Source organism: Laccaria bicolor, genomic scaffold (genome assembly GCF_000143565.1).
Source record: "Laccaria bicolor S238N-H82 LACBIscaffold_1 genomic scaffold, whole genome shotgun sequence".
NCBI classification, from domain to species: domain Eukaryota; kingdom Fungi; phylum Basidiomycota; class Agaricomycetes; order Agaricales; family Hydnangiaceae; genus Laccaria; species Laccaria bicolor.
Window position 1 is genome coordinate 87,951 of NW_001889872.1, and position 18,404 is coordinate 106,354.

The window sequence follows — 18,404 nt, forward strand, 5'->3', positions numbered from 1 at the left end:
GGATTTTCAGGTGAAAGAGGAAAACGGGGCCGAGCATCAGTCATGCGGGTCGTGAACAATCATCTCCGTTTCGATGGTAAATGGCATATTTTGGTGTACTCTAGCCGGTGTTTACTTGAAATCCAGTCACTTCATCCAACCCAACCTCTGTCTCGCCGCACGCATGGGAGGAGTCGACGGGGCTTCTTTCCTCTTTGATTCCCCAGCCAAGTGGCAATAGAACAAATCTGACGAACCCGCAAGCATTCAACTTTAGTAAAGGCGATCTCAGGCTTGGACCTGCGCCGATCTCGGAGGAGCTGAGAGCTGAAGCTGAGCGCGTTTTGAGAGAACAGGCCATGCTTGATCGGGACGCTACGCAATTTGATGTCCAATTTCCTAGACCTGCGATCGTTCAAGGCCTGACTGCCCCAAACGAGACGGACCTTCCACCGCGGCCTCCAAATTTCAAGACAATTGATGTTGAGCGCGAAGTAAACGCAGTGAGGGATGCGAGGAAGCGGATTCGGCTGGAGCCTTCTGTCCTGCATAACCTAGACATTAACTCGCCTCAAGCTAACGCATTGAAAGCTCGCGCGTTACCCAGCATATGTGCCTACACTTTGCACGACGTCGCGGAAGGGTAAGCGTTCTTGACTGATGTCAAAGTTTGACAAATTCAACCACCGTCAGGGCGCCTTGCTGTACATTTTCTCCAGATACATCATTGCTTGCTGCAGGGTTTGCAGAGAGTTATATTCGTCTTTGGAGCCTCAAGGGCGAGAAACTCGAAGGTCTGAGAAGCGATTTTTCCTCCAGTTCGATCAAAGATAGTACGTGGCTTCACCTCGTCAATCTTTTGCGGTTTAACCTTTTCACACTCAGGCTCGTCGCTGCAGAAGATCAGAGAGAAGAAAGGAAGTACGACCCGTAAACTGATAGGTCACAGTGGACCCGTATATTCCGTTTCATTTGATCCTCTCAGTGGGTCAGCAGCACCTCCAAAGTATATTTTGTCCGCATCTAGCGATGCGACTGCACGATTATGGTCATTGGACACCATGACCAACATCGTTGCATACCGTGGCCACGAAAATCCGGTCTGGGATGTCAAATGGAGTCCAATAGGCACATACTTTGCGACTGCCAGCCGAGATCGAACTGCTAGACTTTGGTCGACAGATCGAACATCGTGTTTGAGAATATATTCTGGCCATTTGAGCGATGTTGATGTATGTAATATTCCTTTGCATCTCAAATGGTCAACTTAACATGCATTTCAGTGCATTCAATTTCATCCTAACTCTTTATACCTTGCGACAGGTTCGAGTGACTGGACAGCGCGCCTGTGGGACGTACAGCGAGGATCCTGTGTCCGCGTTTTCATTGGGCATCAGGGCGCTGTTTCGTCTTTGGCCTTGAGTCCAGATGGACGTTATCTAGCAACTGCAGGTCTTATGGTCCCCTCCCTTGCACTCCAAAGGCCGTTTTCTGACTTGCATCACAGGCGAGGACCTTGCCATCAACCTCTGGGATGTCGGATCCGGGAAGCGAATTAAAAAAATGACCGGGCATTCGTCATCGATTTACTCACTCGTTTTCAGTGCCGAGTCTTCTTTGTTGGTCAGTGGTGGTGCAGACTGGACAGTCCGGTGCTGGGATGTGAAAGGTTCTGGTGGCTTGCGGGTGAAACCGCGCGAGAATGGGATCGCAGAGAACGGCAATCGGTCCTATAAGGAAGAAGAAAGCCTTGAAACGTATGTCGGCGAGTCTTGTGCTGTAATCTATCACTGACATCTGGCTTTCTAGGACGGACCTTTTGTCCACATTCCCGACGAAAAGAACACCCATAACAAATGTACAATTTACTCCACGGAATCTGTGTCTAGTTGGTGGAACATATTTGTCACCTGAGTCTAGATAATATATGTATAAATCGTGCGGAAAGTGCTATCCTACGTTCTTCTTGGCCTTCTCAGATAGGCGAAACCTTGCCCTTCTTACTTATGATTCCTGAATATGACCAGGTTAATCCTCATACGGCTGTTCTTGCGTGGTTAGCCAAAGAACCTCTCACGAAGCTGAACACTCACATTCCTGAGATGAAGATGGCAAGAAGAGAGGTTCCATCACCTGTGAGGCGGATACTGAATCGTCGGTCGAGTCAAGGGATCGCGATTCCTGTGAAGATTCGAATTCAAAAGCTTCTGCTTCGTCCAAACGACCGTTCACGTCCTCCGGCAAGCCGATTTCAGTGCCGTCTTCACTGCCGTCCTCATCTTCCGATGAAATACCGTCTTCGGTCGAATCATCGTATCCTGCCGATCCAGACGAGCTCTGGGAACTTTGAGACTCTTGATGTCCTTGTGAAAAGCTGCCATCCTCTTCTTCGATCTAGCAACAACATAAATGAAAGTAATAACACGAATTCGCAAGACTGACATCGTTCTGTAAATCCATCACCACCTTGTCATCCTGTTCGACCTCGGCATCGTGGAAGGCAGCTTCGTCCGGATGAGCGAGTTGTGAGGCGTCACCAGCCAAGTTCTCCAAGTTATAATTGAAGCGTGGAGTGGCTCGAGTAAGCATTGTAGAAATGTCTTTGAAGACATTTTGCACTCCATCGCGTTCTTTTTATATGGAGGCAATAGCCACCGCCAAGATAAAGGGATAAAGACCAAAAAGTCAAAAGGAAGACAAGAGAAAGAGCACACGAGCTCCCAAAAATAGACTGAAGCACGTGATGTCTAATTGGAATCGCGAGTGTTGCACACTGAAAAGTCAACACACACAACATCATTATCCAACAGCTTCACTCACCGCTACAAGGTATATAAATCCATTGCTTCATCAAATGTTGTGAGCTTTATACTGAAGCTCTAAACTTGCTCCACACAACGCTGACAGCTCTCCACAAATGGACGAATCTATGGACGTCGACCTCGCCACCAATAACCCTCATCCTGACACTCAGGATACTAGCAACAATCATCCAGAGCTTGTTGTTACTCAGGGTAATAAACGCTGCATTGCTTCTCTCACTTCACGCTTACCGTCGCACGCTCCCAAGCTTCATCTTCTCGCGACAATTTTCGCGACATTCAAGTCAAGGTGCACATACGAAGACCAGACAGGGACTCTTGGGTCTACATGGGTCGAGGGCTCGTCACGCAGGAGGTCACTGGTCACTCTTCTCGCGTTGGTGAGTTTCAACGCCTCTCAACACGACTTGAACGCCCGCTGACATGTGGCCACTATGCGTTCAGTGGTTCGGACTGTTTCCACTGGGAAAATCATGGCCACATTTGGAGAAGTAAGTTTCACTTGATGTATCATTGAAGAGCTAGCTAAGGTGAATAGTCCTCGGACATCCAGGCGGAGAAGCGGGGAAACTTTGTTGTAATTGGTTGTGTTGAGGGATCACGCGTCGTGTCTTGGTCCTTGAACGTATGTTTCTTTCATTTTATTCCCGATATTGATTGACATCACATTTCTTAGGCTCTAAACAACTCTGAAACACTACGTCTCTTAGCAAGCATTGAGCTTGCCTGCTATCGTTGCAAGCAAGCCCTGGTGGACCCCCGTCTGCATAGCAAAGCAAGGCGAAAGATAGAACGGGTTATCAAAGACGACAGGCGAAGGAGGCACCGCCGACGCAAAGACCAGGAAGCCATGATCGATGCTTTCGCAAAACAGAATTTGAGCACTGAACAAGTGCCTCTAGAAGCTGGGCCCCCCATCGAATCATGAAGCTATCACAAGAATGTGGACATTATCGGAAAGATTTGTAGGGTTGCTGTTTGTAATGCTAGACCTAGTTTGAATCATGCTGGATGCCTCTGTATTACCCTCGCGATTTGGGACCATCTAGGAGGCGTTGAGTAAAAAAATCTCAACAACGCAGGTACCTAGGTGATATCGTCCAATCATTACAATAGACTATAAGTAAGCCAAGAATACTGAGCGGGTATATATAGAAACATTGTAAAAAATAATGGTCCCAGAACAGGTAAGCACAAATAAGCCGTCAAACGTTCCTGCCCTTTCCAGTGACCACGATCCGCGAGGTTGCTGGAGCGGCAGACAAGCCAGCATCATTTGACGCCGATAGACCTGGTATTGGTGCCCGACTCTCCGAATATTGTGGAGGAAGTTCCTCCGGTTCCATGGTTTCCTCAATATCTGTGTGCAAAATGACGCGAGGCTGATGGGTCTTCCCAGTCTTTCCAGTGCTCGATGAAGTAGCCTGAGATTCAGAGCGTACCGTGGTGTCTTCGGTATGATCTGCCATTCCCCCATAGACTGAGCTATACGTGCTGAAACTACTAGTTGGTCGGCCATCTTGGGGTGCTTGTGGTGGGTAAGTGGACGCAGTGGAAGGCGCTCCGTATTGTGCAGGGTCCTGAAATCCTGCAAATTGTGGATTGGTATTCGTTCCACCGAACTGTTGGGGGTTATGACTTCCCAAACGTTGGTGAGTATTCGGGTTAAGACCCAGAGTATTACTGGCGTTGTGATGGGAGGGCATGCTTATCGCTGCCCCATACTGCTGAGGGGTATTAAAAGCGCCGTACTGCTGGGGAACGTTCGGAGCACCATATTGCTGATGGGTATTAGGCGTACCAAATTGCTGAGGAGCATTCGGAGAAAACTGCTGCTGAGACGCGTTAGGCGTACCGAATCGTTGGGGAGCGTTTGGATCATGAAACTGCAGGGGCGCATTAGAGCTATCGAATTGTGGGGGACTGTTCGCCCTCCCGAACTGCGGCGCTAGTGGTATGGCCGTGCTTGCGTGCTGTGAGGTGGTTGTTGACAAGAAGGGAGAGACTGGTGCGCTGTTATGGTGTTGTGATACCTGAGGAGCGAGGGCAGCCGATGTGTACCCTGCTGGAAGAATGAAGGGGTCGGGGCTGGGGGGCCTCACAGGATCGTAAGTGAAGTCAACCTTTTGGTTGGGACGGTATCCCGGTTTGGCGCGTCGGTTTCTGCTGAAACAGAAAAAGAGGAAAGCGGCGATCCCAACAAGTGCAAACCCTCCAACAGCTGCTCCAATGATGATTCCGATTTTCGACCCACCCTGCGATGTTCCGTTATTGTCCTGACCTGAATTAGATTTGCTTGTTTGCGAGGTGGAGGTCGTTCTACTTGACGTAACACCACTTCTACTTGATGTAACAACAGTGGTGGCCAGGCAGGAGTTATTATTCGTCAAACCAACCACCTCGATTGGCGAGGTACCCCCATTTCGACCTTGTGAATCGATCATAGAGAACGCGACTGAAGTTCCTGCAGGCAAATTGGCTATCCATGAGAAACTGCTCCCCGTAGGAGGATTGAGGACAAATGAATTCCCCAGAGGAACATAGGCCTAGAGCACTATGTGATTAGGAAAATAACAGGCGGCGATGGAGAATGGGACGTACGGTGATGGTGATCGGTTGTATGGCTCCCCCATACTGCGTGAAAGGATACGGCCTATTGAGATGGTTTTCAGGTAAACTCCCATATATATTTCTAATGAAGGACGGACGCACTGGCACTGCTGGAGGACGCCGTCGAGCGAAAAAAAAAAATCAACTCCTGGAAAGCAAAGTGTGTCCAGTACCTTTTGAGATCGGATAAGACCAGGACATACCTGGATCAGTAGTATTGCATTGACTCGCTCCCTGAGGTGGGCCAACCGTCAAAAGATCAGAGATTCCACCAGAAGCGGCCCCGGTCGCGTCAGACATGCTGAGCATCAAACGTTGGTTCTGGCCGAAAAGAAGAGGGGTCGAGAAGGATCCAGAATTTCCTTGGTAGGCGCTCGATGGGATACTAAAGGTGCGAATGGTACCACTTGGCTACAGAAAGATCAGTATATTTAGGATTTAGGGGCACTGAAAGGGAGCAAAGCACCGGTATAATCAACAACTGGAAAGGTGGTTGACCACCTATGATATTGGTGATAGCTGGGTTATTCTTTCGCATGCGAGAGTGAGTGGGTTGACGCACCAGTCCATGTGACAGCTATGTTCTGACATTGGGAGGGAGTGCTGAAGGTGAATGTGAATGCCTCTGCTCGTGTCGATGCACTCAAGGCGAGCGCAACGCACGAAAAATAGGACCACGTCGAAGGCATGCTGGGCCACCCCAGGGAACGAAGAAAACAAGCAATTCAAGAACGATAAGCGCTTGATTCAAATGGTCCCTGTCAATGCACTGCCCAGGCGACGGCGTGCCTGTCCACTTCTTATGTATCAAAATATATGTGATTTCTACATCACCATGGTCTCCGAGGATAATAATTCATGTTGTCAGTGAAGCGGAGGGTTGAACCCAAGAGAATGCGGAAGTTCTGGTTTTAAAGCTGAGATCTGTACCCACCTGGAATATCAAGCTTCGAAGTGCACAGACACAGATCTAGACCAACACGCACAGCTTCGTGGACATACACAACAAATATATGATAAGTTTAGTAAACCTGAGAATTTCGCAATGGTAGTACAAATAGATGTCTGCTATGATTTGCGTGATTCAGCCGCAGAATCTGGTGAAGTGTTGTAATGCGAAGTTAGATGAGTGGCGTTCCCAGGGCGTTCGGAATATTGTGGAGGAAGTTCCACCACACCCTCGTCATTAGGAGGTGGAAGAATATCATCAGCATCAGTGTGAACGATGAAGCGCTGTGGCTTGTATGCGTTCAGACCAGCCACGGAGGCTTTCCGTTGTGCGGTAGACATAGAATCAGTTGACGGCGCTTGCTCGGATCTCTGGAGCGAAAATTCTGCGCTGGACAGAACGGGGGGGCCAGAGGAATTGAATGGATCAGCCACAAGAGGGTCTGATGGCGAATAAAACTGCGAAAAAGCAGGATGGGATTGCGACGGTGTTCGATACTGTGATGACGGTGGGAGATGAGAATCGGCAAAGGGGTCGGCATCGTGAGGGATAGTACTGCTGGGCGAATACAAATCATGGGCGGTGGATGACGCACTGGTATATGAGGAATATGGATGTGTAGTAGGCGTTGCATCAGACTGATAGGGACGAAAGGGGGCGTTGGTTTGAGGAGAAAATCCGTACGGGGTTGCGTCGAGAGGATGACTATCCCGACCGGGATCGTGACTGAGGTCCACATCAGATTGCAGTCGACGCGAAGGCTTCCGGAAATCGCCACCTCCTGTATCGAAACTACCTGACCGTTTCCTCAAAAAGAAGAGGCCCAAGGTGACGACGACAGCCAGGAAGAGGAGGGCACCGATAACGGTGCCTGCGATCGCACTTATTGGAACGCCTTGCGTGGGGGTGGCAGAAGGTGAGGAGGATGACGTCGTGTGGCCTGCCGTTGAGTGAACTCCTATAGCCGTTGATGTTGGAGCTCTTGAGGTAGAAGACGGGGATAAATTGTTCAGGCAAGTGTTGTCATCTGTAGCCCCGACGATCTTAATGTCAGAGCTGCCTCCTTGATTCCCCAAAGCATCCGTCATCATGAATATCATTGACGTTCCCTGCATTACATTCGCAGTCCAGCTGAATGAATTTGATCCAACTGGCGGGTTCAGCACAATGGAAGTCCCCGATGGAATCACGGCCTAAGAAATAGTAAGATTTAAGACTGATGACTGAGGCACGGACTACCATGATGGCGACTGGTTGAGCCGCAGTGCGATAACTGCTGAAGACAAAAGGGCTGATCGACCTGCGTAAGTAACTTGAAATACAGTAAACAAGACAAGAAGTTTACCGGCACTGCTGCAACGCTACATTGAGTTGGAAAGCAAACGCGATACCTGACGACTCGGTGAGATTTACTTTTGAAAACCAGCACTACATGCTTACCTGGATCAGTTGTGTTGCAGCTCCCTCCTTGGGACGCTCCTACAGACATAACATCTGTCGTTCCACCTGCTCCAAATCCTGTTGCATCGGACATAGTGAGGACGAATTTTTGACCGGCGGGTAACGCGAGGGGAAGAGCATAGGTTCCCTGTCCGCCGCTGAACGAGGTAGTAGGGATTGATATATTGCGAGGTGTGCCAAAAACCTGGATCATAAGTGGGCAAATATTGTGTGGCTTGTGTGAAAGCTCCTACGGGAATAATTAACAACTGAAATGGGCCGGTTCCACCTGCGATGATATCAGAATAATTGTCGGTGTTCATCTGTACAATGTAGGATGAATAATAATATATCATACCGGACCACGATATGCTGAGGTTGTCGCATTCCGAGGGTGTCCCAGCAGTAAAGCTAAACGCGCTGGCGAAGGTGGAGAGAGAGATCAGGAACACGACCAGAGTGAAAGGAGTGAACATTGTGAGAGAATAATGACAGACAAGGAGAGGAGAAAAAGAGAGGAAGGGGCTACGACGACGACGAGGGGCAAAGGGACTTGGGCAAAGGGACTCGGCGACGACGAAGTCAATTTCAAATTCCCACTCAACAAATTATTTTACATCGGAATCAGTACTCGTCCAACTTGTCGCGATACTTGTTCGTATGATTTCTGGAGCGGCGTAGGATATCTGTTCGACGATTGTCGCATTTTCTCCATGACCTTGTGATCTGATGCCTGGCTTTGCTCGACGTCGCTCATCCTCCCTCTCGCCTCTCTGGAAACAAGGATCCTAAAGGATTCAAGAGTCGCTACTTCGAATGCCGGAACGAAGGTCAATCGTTTTCTATCTGAAAGAAACTCCACAACGTTGCTGGTTGTTAGATCATAGGGGCAAGAGATACTGGACTGAAAATCTTCTTGCAACTTGGCCTGTCGAGGGCGTTGGAAGAAAGCGCCCAACTCGCCCAACTTTTCTAGTTCCTGGGAAACCAAGAGGTACTTACGAGGGATTGCATTCAAATCCCGGAAACGTATGCGCAGACGTTTCCTTAGAGTTCATTAAGGGGTCCGGTAAATTGAAGTTCATTGTGCAAAAAAGTCAAAAAAGTCTATCTACAGCTGTAAAAACGGGCATTTGAGGGTGAAGAAAAACATGGAAGTTTCCTGGATCTATGCCCTTCTAGTGAGACGGGGATTTCAAAGTGGAGCAGCGTCCGTAAACAGCTAGACTTGATATCAAAGATTCACTGTCAGATTTTCAGACATGTGTCGTATGCACAGATAAGAGGATTCGGAGCATCGGATTTATAGTGTGCGAGCGTAGCCTGTGTTATATCCAAAAATGATAGCGGTGAAAATAATAGTCCACCTCAAACATCGGTCCAGATTTGTTTGGCCGTCTCAACCAAGAGGGCGAGCTTTTTCTTCTCATCCTACGTCTTAAGGTCAAAACCAGATTGCTTTGAAAATGATGTAAAACGTTGACCAACCTCTTCCGTGACGGGATTGCCCTGCCACACAGATGCGAAGCCGCACTGAGTGCTGATGCATAATCTTTAGGTGGTCCAGTCAGCCGTTAGCGCTTTTAGAAGAAAAAAATATTCGCACTGATCCAGCGCAACTGCTTTGGAGCGTTTGGGACTACCTTCGCACAAAGCTTGAACTGCCTCATTGACTCGCGCTTTCAGGTCGGCCACGGACTCGAGCTAACTCGGGGTGAGGATTGGGGCGAGTAAGCAGGTTGTGCTCTTACCTTTGGGTTTTTAGTCGTCACCAAACCCAAAACTGCGACCTTGTTGAGAGGTAGCTGCTTCAAAGGTGTAAAGTTTCCGGCCCGTTCTGTATCATATTCGAGCTAGCAGGATGTCAGAGTCATCCTTTCCAGGGATAACTACTCACGTAATAGGTATCTACATCGAGGGTGTTGAAGAGCTTGACGGCAATGCGGTCGTAACCACCTTCTGAGAAATGCACACCGCCCTAAGCATCGCATGATAAGTAAATAGAAATGTAGTTAGGGGTATGCCAACCTTGAAATTACCCCGACACATGTGAACTCCGATAGTTAAATCATCAGGGCGTCCTTGAGTGCAGACGTTGATAGCACGTATATATGTATCCAAAAGTGCTTCATGATCGACGCCAGCCTTCTCCATTCCGGCGATCATGTTTTCGTTGCAGAAATAGCAAAAGGTAGGATCATCGATTTGGATATGACCTTTGCGAGACACGGATGAGAACTTATGAAATTTCTAGTCCTATAAGGCTTACGGCAGCCAATGTCGTACAACTCTTTAATTTCCTCACGATAGGCGAGCCCGAGGTCGTCGAAATATTCGTCTGGAGTTATATATATATAAGTCAAAAGAAATTGAAGCGAGCTAAGGTAGAATATATGGGTCTTACCATCATTGTTATAGACCGAAAGGTCATATGTCAGGTCCGACCCATGGCGCTGATGAAACCACGAGGGTGAGCACATGGTGATCTTGATAAACTTTACATCCTGCGGAAGGAGAAATCAATGGGCTTGCCTGCTAGTGCATCAAGAGCGGGTGCTAAATTAATAATAAGTACCTCCGGCGAGACCAGGGTCTTGAGATACTTGAAATCATCAATATAGAAACCCTTTGTTCGTTTGATTTTTCCCTGAAGAGGCGTGAGTGAGAGAAAATTCTACATTGGAACGGTAGGCAATGACGCACGATACAAAACACGCTTTCAGACTCTTGGAGTCCCGCTGCATACATAAATGCAATGTGAGGTATATAAGGCTATGGTGGGAATCCATCAAGATGGTGAGTTTGCAAGTAGAGGTTTCGTCACCTTGAACGTGGATATGGGTCCTGATAGAAGATAAGCAAGGATCGATGAGGCGAAAAGATGACATTGCGTACGGTTGGGAATGGAAGTCATCCCCTCTAGGGTATCAAAAACTCCTTCGAAAAATACACCCCTGCAAGGAAATCATTTTCGGTGATGCGAAGCCGGAATTAAAATTTCATAAACATCCACCTTCTGAGCTCACCATCGGTAATAGTTTTGATACCTAGCTCTTGTTGAAGCCTAACTACATGCTTTATGGCATCATCTTCGACGGCCTTGAGGTCCTGCAGAGTGCACTGCTTCTCTTCCAGTAGCTCGCGCTTTTGAAAGAGGGCTGCGGGGCGTAAGAGAGAACCAATGTGTTCAGCACGGAAGGGAGGTCTCAAATGAACAGGCGAGGAGGACATGGCTTTCTGATAGAGGGGATGACGGGTCTGCCATGGTGCGATTCAAGATGAGCATCTTATATCGGAAAACAATTCTGGGGACGTAATGCTATTCCCAGAATATCGGGAACGAGGCAACGGCGAATAAATGTTCAAGAGAACCCCATTCTTGACACTTGCAGGGAAATGGTTTTCTAGATCAACCTCCATGGACACACAAACGTTCCGTTTGACGCCGGGGACCCCACATGATCGAGATGTCGCGGGATTAGAAATGATGTTATTATTTTCAAAAGCTGACTACATCGAAGTGGCGGGGAGAAGACGTGAACTTCTGAGATGCAGTCGCTTTGGAGGAAAAGGGACAACCAAATGGGGTTTGGACGGTAGAGGTTCGCTTGATCGCTGGTAGACGACCTTAGACGACTGGTCGTAAAGAATGAATCGTAAGCAGGAAGCGCCGGCGTAGCGTCTTGCGGAGCAACACCTGAGATGGTAAGATGCAACCCTTGCAAGGCGGCGCGGAACGACCTGGAACGAAGAACTTAAGTTCATATAGTTAGGGTTAGGGTTACGGGATTAACCGGCTGGTACTATGTAGTTGAGGCAAGCCACCCAAGTCCTATTAGGCTTCAAAGAATTATCGGCCTCGACGACGACCTCAAGACACAAGGTATGTTCGCTCGTTCCACAGATATGTCACTCTCTAATCATCCAAAGAATAAGCCATGGGTTTCCGGCACAACAACGGTGAGTCAATCAATTGAATATCTAACAGTCGCCCATATTTTGTTCAGTCCTCCACGCCAACCATTTCCGCAAGGACTGGCAACGTCGCGTACGCACCTGGTTCGATCAGCCAGGTCGCAAGCTCCGTAGACGCACTGCTCGCAAAACTAAAGCCGCAACTCTTGGCATCCGACCTCTGACACTCCTCCGCCCTGCAGTTCGCGCTCAAACTGTCCGATACAACCGTAAAGTTCGCGAGGGCCGTGGATTTACTTTGGCCGAGCTGAAGGAAGCTGGTATTGGCAGGAAGGAGGCCCGTGGTGTCGGCATCGTTGTGGACCACAGGAGACGTAATTTGAGTGAGGAGGGAAAGAAGGTCAACGTAGAGCGATTGACTGCCTACAAGACTCGTCTCATCGTGTTCCCCCGCAAGGCTGGCAAGCCGAAAAAGGGTGATTCGTCGGTATGTATTCTTTTCAGTTTTTAAGCTTTAGTTGAGCATAGTGAGGACGGCAGGCTGAAGACCTCAAGGCCGAGACAACTCGCGCTGCCATTGCACTCCCTGAAGTGTATCCTGCTGAAGCCCCACGAAAAATTACTGACGAGGAACGCGAGTTCAAGGCATTCAGGACTCTCCGTGTTGCTCGTGCAAACCAGAGACATGAAGGTGCTCGCAAAGCTCGGGCTGCCAAGGTTTGTGTTACATTGCGTTCAGCAGTAAACGATCTGCTCACCATCTCGCTCTATTACAGAAGGAGGAGGAGGAAGCTGCAAAGAAAAAGTAAACCGCTTTCCACCACCCACTCCTCATTTTGCATCTTGAGTCGCAAAATATTAGCACGTCGTATGAATCATTATTGTTTGCATTCCATGTCCTATGCGGTGAATATGACCCTTTTATTTGAATCCTGCGATCCCTGTTGCAACTTTTTATCTAAATTCCATGGGTATGTACGTAAGTATAAGGGTAAATTAAAGTCCAAACGCTAAAACGGTGCGAGGCCAACATTCTATATACTCTTCTGTTGGCCTGTATAAACTTCATCAGCAACGGCCAATTTTTTGTCCATTGCCTCTTGCGCCTCGACCCGGGCAACCTGGCCAATTAACTTGACCTGCTCTGCCACGCCTCTCAACACGCCAATGACTTCCTTGTTGCCATTTACGAATCCGAATTCGGCATAAGTTAAGCCTTCTTCCTTGGCAAATTTCTTGACAAGTGCGCTGGCACGTTTAAGATTGTGGCGCGGTAGCCGCGGAAACAGGTGATGCGTCACTTGAAGATGAAGACCTCCATGAATGAATCCCATCGATTCCGGGCAGATGACATCCGTCGTCGTCCTCATCTGACGATGTGGGAACGACTCAAACGGACCTAGATCACCTGTCGGCATGCTGAAGTGTGAAAGGACAATCTGGGGGGGTTCGCATCGGCAATGAACAAAGGATGAGCAGGAAATCACGTACCTGCACATGAAGGGGGCTTGTCACCACATGGCTTACAAGCAGATAAGCAAGTGCTCTTTGCCAGGTCCCACAACCATAAAGTACACGTCCAAACCAGCTCCAGAAGAAGATAAGGCCGATAATCTCAAGCCTCCAAGCCCAATATCCACCTCTTGCTCGTTTGGTATCCCACACTTTCTGGTAAAGAAAAGTGTACGAATTTGCGTATAAGTTGAATCTCGCAAAGGCCATGACAACATAGAACAGCTTGTGCTGCACTGCGATGAAGAACTTGGCGAACCTATCAAAGTGCATAGTTCGTTTGTAGTATGAAGACCAAAGGGAGGAAAGGAAGTGCGGTGAGATAGCAAAGAATGGAATATGCTCGATATCGGGGTCACTTCATACAAGTCAGCCGTGGGTTTGAGTCCAGGGGGGGAAAAATGGCATTTACTGTGAGGGATGGTTTGTAACCACTAGAAAAGAAATGCTAAGTTTTTGTGAAACCACTGGATAAATTGAACTCACAATGATGAACGTTGTGATTCTAACGCTACATGTCAGGTGGATGCGATGAGAACTAGACCTCGGGAGAACGTACCTGGACCCACCAACCGATACTAAGTCCACCAATGAAGTCGGCGATCAAGGTGGCTAACAAGCGATCAACAGCCCAATTATGAGTGACACCCATATGTCCGAGATCATGGGCAGTAAAAACCAGTTGGTGCCAGAAGAGGCCAAGGAAGACTGCACTCGTCATAAGCCAATTGTGGTGATAGGCATATGCGGATACGGAAGCCAAAAGCGTGTACCGTAGAACTTCCGGGCCATACCCAGTCAGGTAAGGAGTTTTATAGAGTCCAGCATCTACAATGCGTTTGTGAAGGGCTCTGTAGGCCTTGGAATGACGAGCTTGAACCTCGGGAGAAAGACTTGATGGAGGGGGCTGGAGAGACGACAGGGAGGGGGCAGAACTATGTGAAGACGCGTCGGACTTCTGAACGAGAAGGATTTGGGATGAAGGGGACACTTCCGAGTCACCCAAAGAGCGTGCGTCTGCTGCTTCTTGGAACCATTCCTGCTTGCCACCTGGACCTAACCTTCGAACCCAACCAGTCATGACTGGAGGAACGAGAGGAACCCAACCATGCTCTGTGAGCTGGACGCGTCCAATAGAATAGCGGGGTATGAGAGTGAGGGTATGATCGAGATGGTAAGCCTCAATTTCGTCAGTAGCATCTCTGCCAACAAAGTGGAGAAGGGCGAGAGAACCTCCTGGGTGTGCATTGAGCCAAGATTGAGGAATGCGAAGGAGATGATCGCGGTAGATAATGAGTGTCTCGCCTGCGAGAATGCGACTGGCGACGGCATCCCTCGTCCACAGAGTTGTTGCACCCATGGAGGTAAAAAGGAAAAGGAGTCTGTCGAAATAATTTTATATTCGCGTCTCATTATTCTCTCCTCTCATTTTACTTGTCATTGCTCGTCGTTGCTCGCCATTCTCGTCGTCGTCGTTCATCGTTATCATCATCGTTTGTCGTTCTCATCGTCCGACACTGCGAGCAGCCTATAAGAATTGATTTGTAGGAACACTTGGCGTGAGAAAACGTTGGTTATTAACCAACCATCGACATGGCCGCAATCCAGCTTCAACTTTCAAGGTCATTGCCTCCCTCGCGCCTCAGATCTTCATCCGACCCTTTCGTCGACCCCGCCAAGCAGAAGCAGCGTCCTCCTCCTCCCCCTCCAAAGTCGAAACCCTCAGCTAGAATGCCAGCTTCTGTTCCCAAGTCTGCCCCACCGCATCGCGATAATCACGACATCACCGAAGCTGTTCGCGACACAGTTACCTACCGTACTCAAACAGATAGCAGTCCTCGTACGAGAATGGGGCGGAGCCAAACGGCTATGTGAGTCCCTTCGTTCATTTCTTTTTTCGCCACCATTCATCGTCGCTTTACAAAGCTCGCCTGCCCAAAATGCCACTTCTCGCCCAACAGACAGGAGGTCACAATCTCAGGATTCAGGAGGTATAGTAGAGAAACCTCGCTCGAACGGCAAATCTCGCAGCAAGAAAGGCTCACAGTACGCCGACGTTATCGACCGGCTAGATATTACGGGTGTGGGTCCCAGTATGTCTTCTCTTTTGGTCAAACTCCATTATCTTAATCTTTTGAATTGCTTAGTGTTCCATCATGATGGTCCATTCGATGCATGTGCTCCATCTCGTAACAAACATCGGAATAAGGCACCTATGCATGCCTGGACCGGTGGAAAACCCGACCATGCTCCGATTGGTGACAGCGCCTATCCTTCCGCCCTCGCATACCAAGCATTTTCAAATGATTACCCCGACCCACCAAAGAAGAAAGTCGACGCCATCGCAGAAGCCTGGGGTATTCATGAGCCCGAGCCATTCGAAGAGTTTTTCGCCGGAGGAGGCTCCACGAGACTGGACGGGGATACCCCGGCCAGCTCCATCTACAACGGCAAAGATTCCCATGGCTCACTCTCTACGTCTCACAGCAGCCCCGCAACAAGGCGCCCAAAGGAGGACAAAGATGCACGTTCACGTGTTGCCGCACGGCGCTCACTTGTTCCTCCTCCTCAACCCATCTTCGTTCCCGATCAATCCACCACTGCCGACGTACCACCGGGCTCTCCGCCCCTTGGTTCTCCCGGATTTCCTAATCGCTCGAAATCGCTGATGCATCGCATCCGCAAAATGCGGGATGCACCCAACGTACCTGTGTCTGCAGATTATCAGCAACCACCCTCTCCATCCACTCAAGCCGTCAATTACCAATCTGATTCGGGTACTCGTCCCACCCATCGTTCGCAAAACTCTTTCCTTGGTCGATTTGGAGGCGGAACACGGAACAATCCTGCTTCTATACCAGAGAAGCCCGAGCCTTTCATTTTTATTGATGCCCAGAACCAGAATCAAACGAACAAAGAGTTACCGGCTACGCCAATGAATCGCGGAACGACTCCTCCAGGAGAGGAGAGTCCCCCCGGTGCATATTTCGATGGTAATCAGGGTGGACCCCTAGGGAGGAAGACCAGTCTCATGAAGAAGGTGGGCAGAGTGGTTCGCGGAGCAAAGTAAATGAAATTGGAAACTTGCCTTTTCCCTCTGTTCTCGCATCAAACTTCACCGCCTCACATTCCCTATGTATGCTGTACACCTTTCTTTTTTTGTACAACCTCCCTGTTGTACTTTGACCTCCTCAACAACCTTCTTCTTTCTTTCTCTTTTTCTTTTTGTATTTATCTGGTCCCTTGAACAGTCACGGCTCTTCCTTTTCTTTTCGTCGACTGACCCGTTGTCTATTCCACTCTCTTAATTTTTTGCCATCATCTACGCCTTTCCCTTGGCGATACCATATCGGTTTACAATAACCCGGGATATCATACACCTGTACCTCCCCTCTCGTGCGTTTGTGCCAACCTTGTACAACATGAATATATTTTTTGTTTCTTCTACTCAATCTCTAACGTTTAGACTCGCACCCTTCATCGCCTCCTTGACCTCCTTGATTCCAACCTCTCCCCTATGAAAGATGCCAGCAGCCAAAGCAGCCTCCACATCGGTTTGCTCAAAAACTTCGACAAAGTGCGATGCAGAACCAGCGCCGCTACTGGCAATCAATGGAATCTTCACGCTCCGCTTCACCACCCTTAACAAATCCAGATCGAATCCCAGCCCCGTGCCATCACGATCTATGCTGTTGATGAGGATCTCGCCGGCCCCCAGCTTCTCCACACCTTGGGCGAGTTGCACAACAGAAAGCGGACGTAGCTCGCGACCCCCAGAAACGGTGCATTGGTACCACCAAGCCTTCCCTTCATAACCTTGAGAACCCACAATGACTTCAGACTTGTGTGGCCCGTCATATGTGGTAGAATCTACATATGTGCGTCGAGGGTCAATGGAGACAACCACGGCCTGTCGACCATATGCATGAGCGATTGTCTCAATCGCGCTGGTGCCGTCGAGTTTCCCAGCTGCGAGGAGCCGTTCTACAGCATAGACCGCTTCTGATCCAATACTTACTTTGTCTGCACCTGCGCGGAAATATGCTCCTGCTACTTCCAGTGCGCTTCGTTTTGTTCCATCAGGATCGACAGTGTCTTTGATACCACCGCCAATGGTTAACGGCACAAAGACGCACTCTGCGGCAGCTCGGACAACGGCGAGCATTGGTTGATCTTGCAGTGGAGAATGGCGGAAAGAGGTGATATTGAGCAGACAAAGTTCATCTGCCCCAGACTCGTAGTAACGTGCCGCGAGAGCAACCGGTTTCCCTAGATTGCGTACTTCCCCCGCCGTTTGGGCAGTCGTGGAGCCCGGGGTAAGATTTGTCTTGTCTCGAACATCGTATTGGTCACCCTTCGTAACGACAAGGTCCCCCTGGTCATTAGCGCGAACATCCATGCAAGCAACGATACGCTTGGTGAGCCGATGAACTGGCTTAGGGAGACGTGTGATGAGTGCGGTGGAAGGTGCGGATGTGTGAGCTGACTCTGGTTTACGAAGCCATTCCTCAAGAAGTTGAAGCCCAGCTGCGCCTGACTTTTCCGGGTGGAACTGTGTGCCGAAAACATTGCCTTTTCGAACGGAAGATATAAAAATTTCCATTCCATATTGCGTGGTGGTATGAGCCCAATGCATAGCTTCCGGGTATTCTGTAGGGTTGTACCTTGCACGGTACGAATGGACGAAATAATAGTATGAAGAACCATTGACGCCTTCCGCGTCTTGTTGGACATTCACAAGATCTGCGGCATTCCACCCGATGTGGGGAACCGTCTTGTCTTCATCGTCGAAGCGCTCGATTGGGCAAGGGATAACGCCTAATCCTTCAGAGGACGATTCGGCCGATGAGCGAAAGAGTATTTGCATCCCGATGCAAATTCCAAAGTAGGGTTTTCCAGAACGGATATATTCACGTAGAGGTTCAAGAAGTCCACGAGCATTCAAAAAGCCGAGGGCGGTCTCAAACGCGCCAACGCCAGGGAAGATGAGGCTCTAGATAGGAATGTGTAAATGAGGGGTTGTTGGATGAAGTTATGGGTACAAACGGTAGCCTTGTTGAAGTCGGTGGGATCGGATATCCATGTGAACTTATAGCCAAGTTTTGTGAGCGAATTGGCGAGACTTTGGACGTTTCCTGCGCCGTAGTCCAAAAGATATAGACCCATGACAGTCAAGA

The 18,404-nt window shown here is 49.1% G+C and overlaps 8 protein-coding genes across 8 annotated transcripts; 3 read left to right on the forward strand and 5 right to left on the reverse strand.

Annotated features, from left to right (window-relative positions):
• Positions 1 to 2,896: 2,896 nt before the first annotated feature.
• LACBIDRAFT_300589 (uncharacterized protein) lies at positions 2,897 to 3,729 on the forward strand (the record flags this gene model as incomplete). Its single annotated transcript, XM_001873127.1, has 5 exons — positions 2,897 to 2,993; positions 3,050 to 3,181; positions 3,246 to 3,292; positions 3,340 to 3,426; positions 3,478 to 3,729. 5 exons carry the CDS (start codon positions 2,897 to 2,899, stop codon positions 3,727 to 3,729), a joined length of 615 nt encoding a protein of 204 aa, XP_001873162.1.
• A 66-nt stretch (positions 3,730 to 3,795) lies between these two features.
• Positions 3,796 to 6,100, reverse strand: LACBIDRAFT_291440 (uncharacterized protein; the record flags this gene model as incomplete). The annotated part of the gene is made up of 6 exons (XM_001873738.1): positions 3,796 to 5,347; positions 5,403 to 5,454; positions 5,514 to 5,559; positions 5,615 to 5,822; positions 5,878 to 5,912; positions 5,974 to 6,100. 6 exons carry the CDS (start codon positions 6,098 to 6,100, stop codon positions 4,007 to 4,009), a joined length of 1,809 nt encoding a protein of 602 aa, XP_001873773.1. The 3' UTR covers positions 3,796 to 4,006.
• Positions 6,101 to 6,378: 278 nt separating this feature from the next.
• Positions 6,379 to 8,276, reverse strand: LACBIDRAFT_291441 (uncharacterized protein; the record flags this gene model as incomplete). Its single annotated transcript, XM_001873739.1, has 6 exons — positions 6,379 to 7,403; positions 7,479 to 7,553; positions 7,597 to 7,660; positions 7,706 to 7,772; positions 7,801 to 8,005; positions 8,055 to 8,276. The coding sequence occupies 6 exons, from the start codon at positions 8,274 to 8,276 to the stop codon at positions 6,480 to 6,482; spliced, it is 1,557 nt and encodes a 518-aa protein (XP_001873774.1). The 3' UTR covers positions 6,379 to 6,479.
• A 749-nt stretch (positions 8,277 to 9,025) lies between these two features.
• Positions 9,026 to 11,049, reverse strand: LACBIDRAFT_291442 (uncharacterized protein). Its single transcript, XM_001873740.1, has 13 exons — positions 10,814 to 11,049; positions 10,696 to 10,754; positions 10,625 to 10,644; positions 10,504 to 10,572; positions 10,376 to 10,447; positions 10,205 to 10,304; positions 10,070 to 10,138; positions 9,829 to 10,016; positions 9,698 to 9,778; positions 9,552 to 9,653; positions 9,407 to 9,504; positions 9,289 to 9,352; positions 9,026 to 9,231 (listed from the first exon to the last, which is right to left on the reverse strand). The coding sequence occupies exons 1-13, from the start codon at positions 11,029 to 11,031 to the stop codon at positions 9,169 to 9,171; spliced, it is 1,203 nt and encodes a 400-aa protein (XP_001873775.1). The 5' UTR covers positions 11,032 to 11,049; the 3' UTR covers positions 9,026 to 9,168.
• A 689-nt stretch (positions 11,050 to 11,738) lies between these two features.
• Positions 11,739 to 12,524, forward strand: LACBIDRAFT_243755 (60S ribosomal protein L13; the record flags this gene model as incomplete). Its single annotated transcript, XM_001873128.1, has 4 exons — positions 11,739 to 11,760; positions 11,808 to 12,202; positions 12,256 to 12,432; positions 12,498 to 12,524. The coding sequence occupies 4 exons, from the start codon at positions 11,739 to 11,741 to the stop codon at positions 12,522 to 12,524; spliced, it is 621 nt and encodes a 206-aa protein (XP_001873163.1).
• A 225-nt stretch (positions 12,525 to 12,749) lies between these two features.
• Positions 12,750 to 14,587, reverse strand: LACBIDRAFT_227863 (delta 8-sphingoloid desaturase protein; the record flags this gene model as incomplete). The annotated part of the gene is made up of 5 exons (XM_001873741.1): positions 12,750 to 13,154; positions 13,207 to 13,585; positions 13,640 to 13,661; positions 13,714 to 13,732; positions 13,787 to 14,587. 5 exons carry the CDS (start codon positions 14,585 to 14,587, stop codon positions 12,750 to 12,752), a joined length of 1,626 nt encoding a protein of 541 aa, XP_001873776.1.
• Positions 14,588 to 14,820: 233 nt separating this feature from the next.
• LACBIDRAFT_291445 (uncharacterized protein) lies at positions 14,821 to 16,429 on the forward strand. Its single transcript, XM_001873129.1, has 4 exons — positions 14,821 to 14,970; positions 15,035 to 15,098; positions 15,154 to 15,320; positions 15,375 to 16,429. Exons 2-4 carry the CDS (start codon positions 15,076 to 15,078, stop codon positions 16,295 to 16,297), a joined length of 1,113 nt encoding a protein of 370 aa, XP_001873164.1. The 5' UTR covers positions 14,821 to 14,970; positions 15,035 to 15,075; the 3' UTR covers positions 16,298 to 16,429.
• Positions 16,430 to 16,549: 120 nt separating this feature from the next.
• LACBIDRAFT_181495 (uncharacterized protein) lies at positions 16,550 to 18,393 on the reverse strand (the record flags this gene model as incomplete). The annotated part of the gene is made up of 2 exons (XM_001873742.1): positions 16,550 to 18,220; positions 18,274 to 18,393. The coding sequence occupies 2 exons, from the start codon at positions 18,391 to 18,393 to the stop codon at positions 16,676 to 16,678; spliced, it is 1,665 nt and encodes a 554-aa protein (XP_001873777.1). The 3' UTR covers positions 16,550 to 16,675.
• Positions 18,394 to 18,404: the final 11 nt, after the last annotated feature.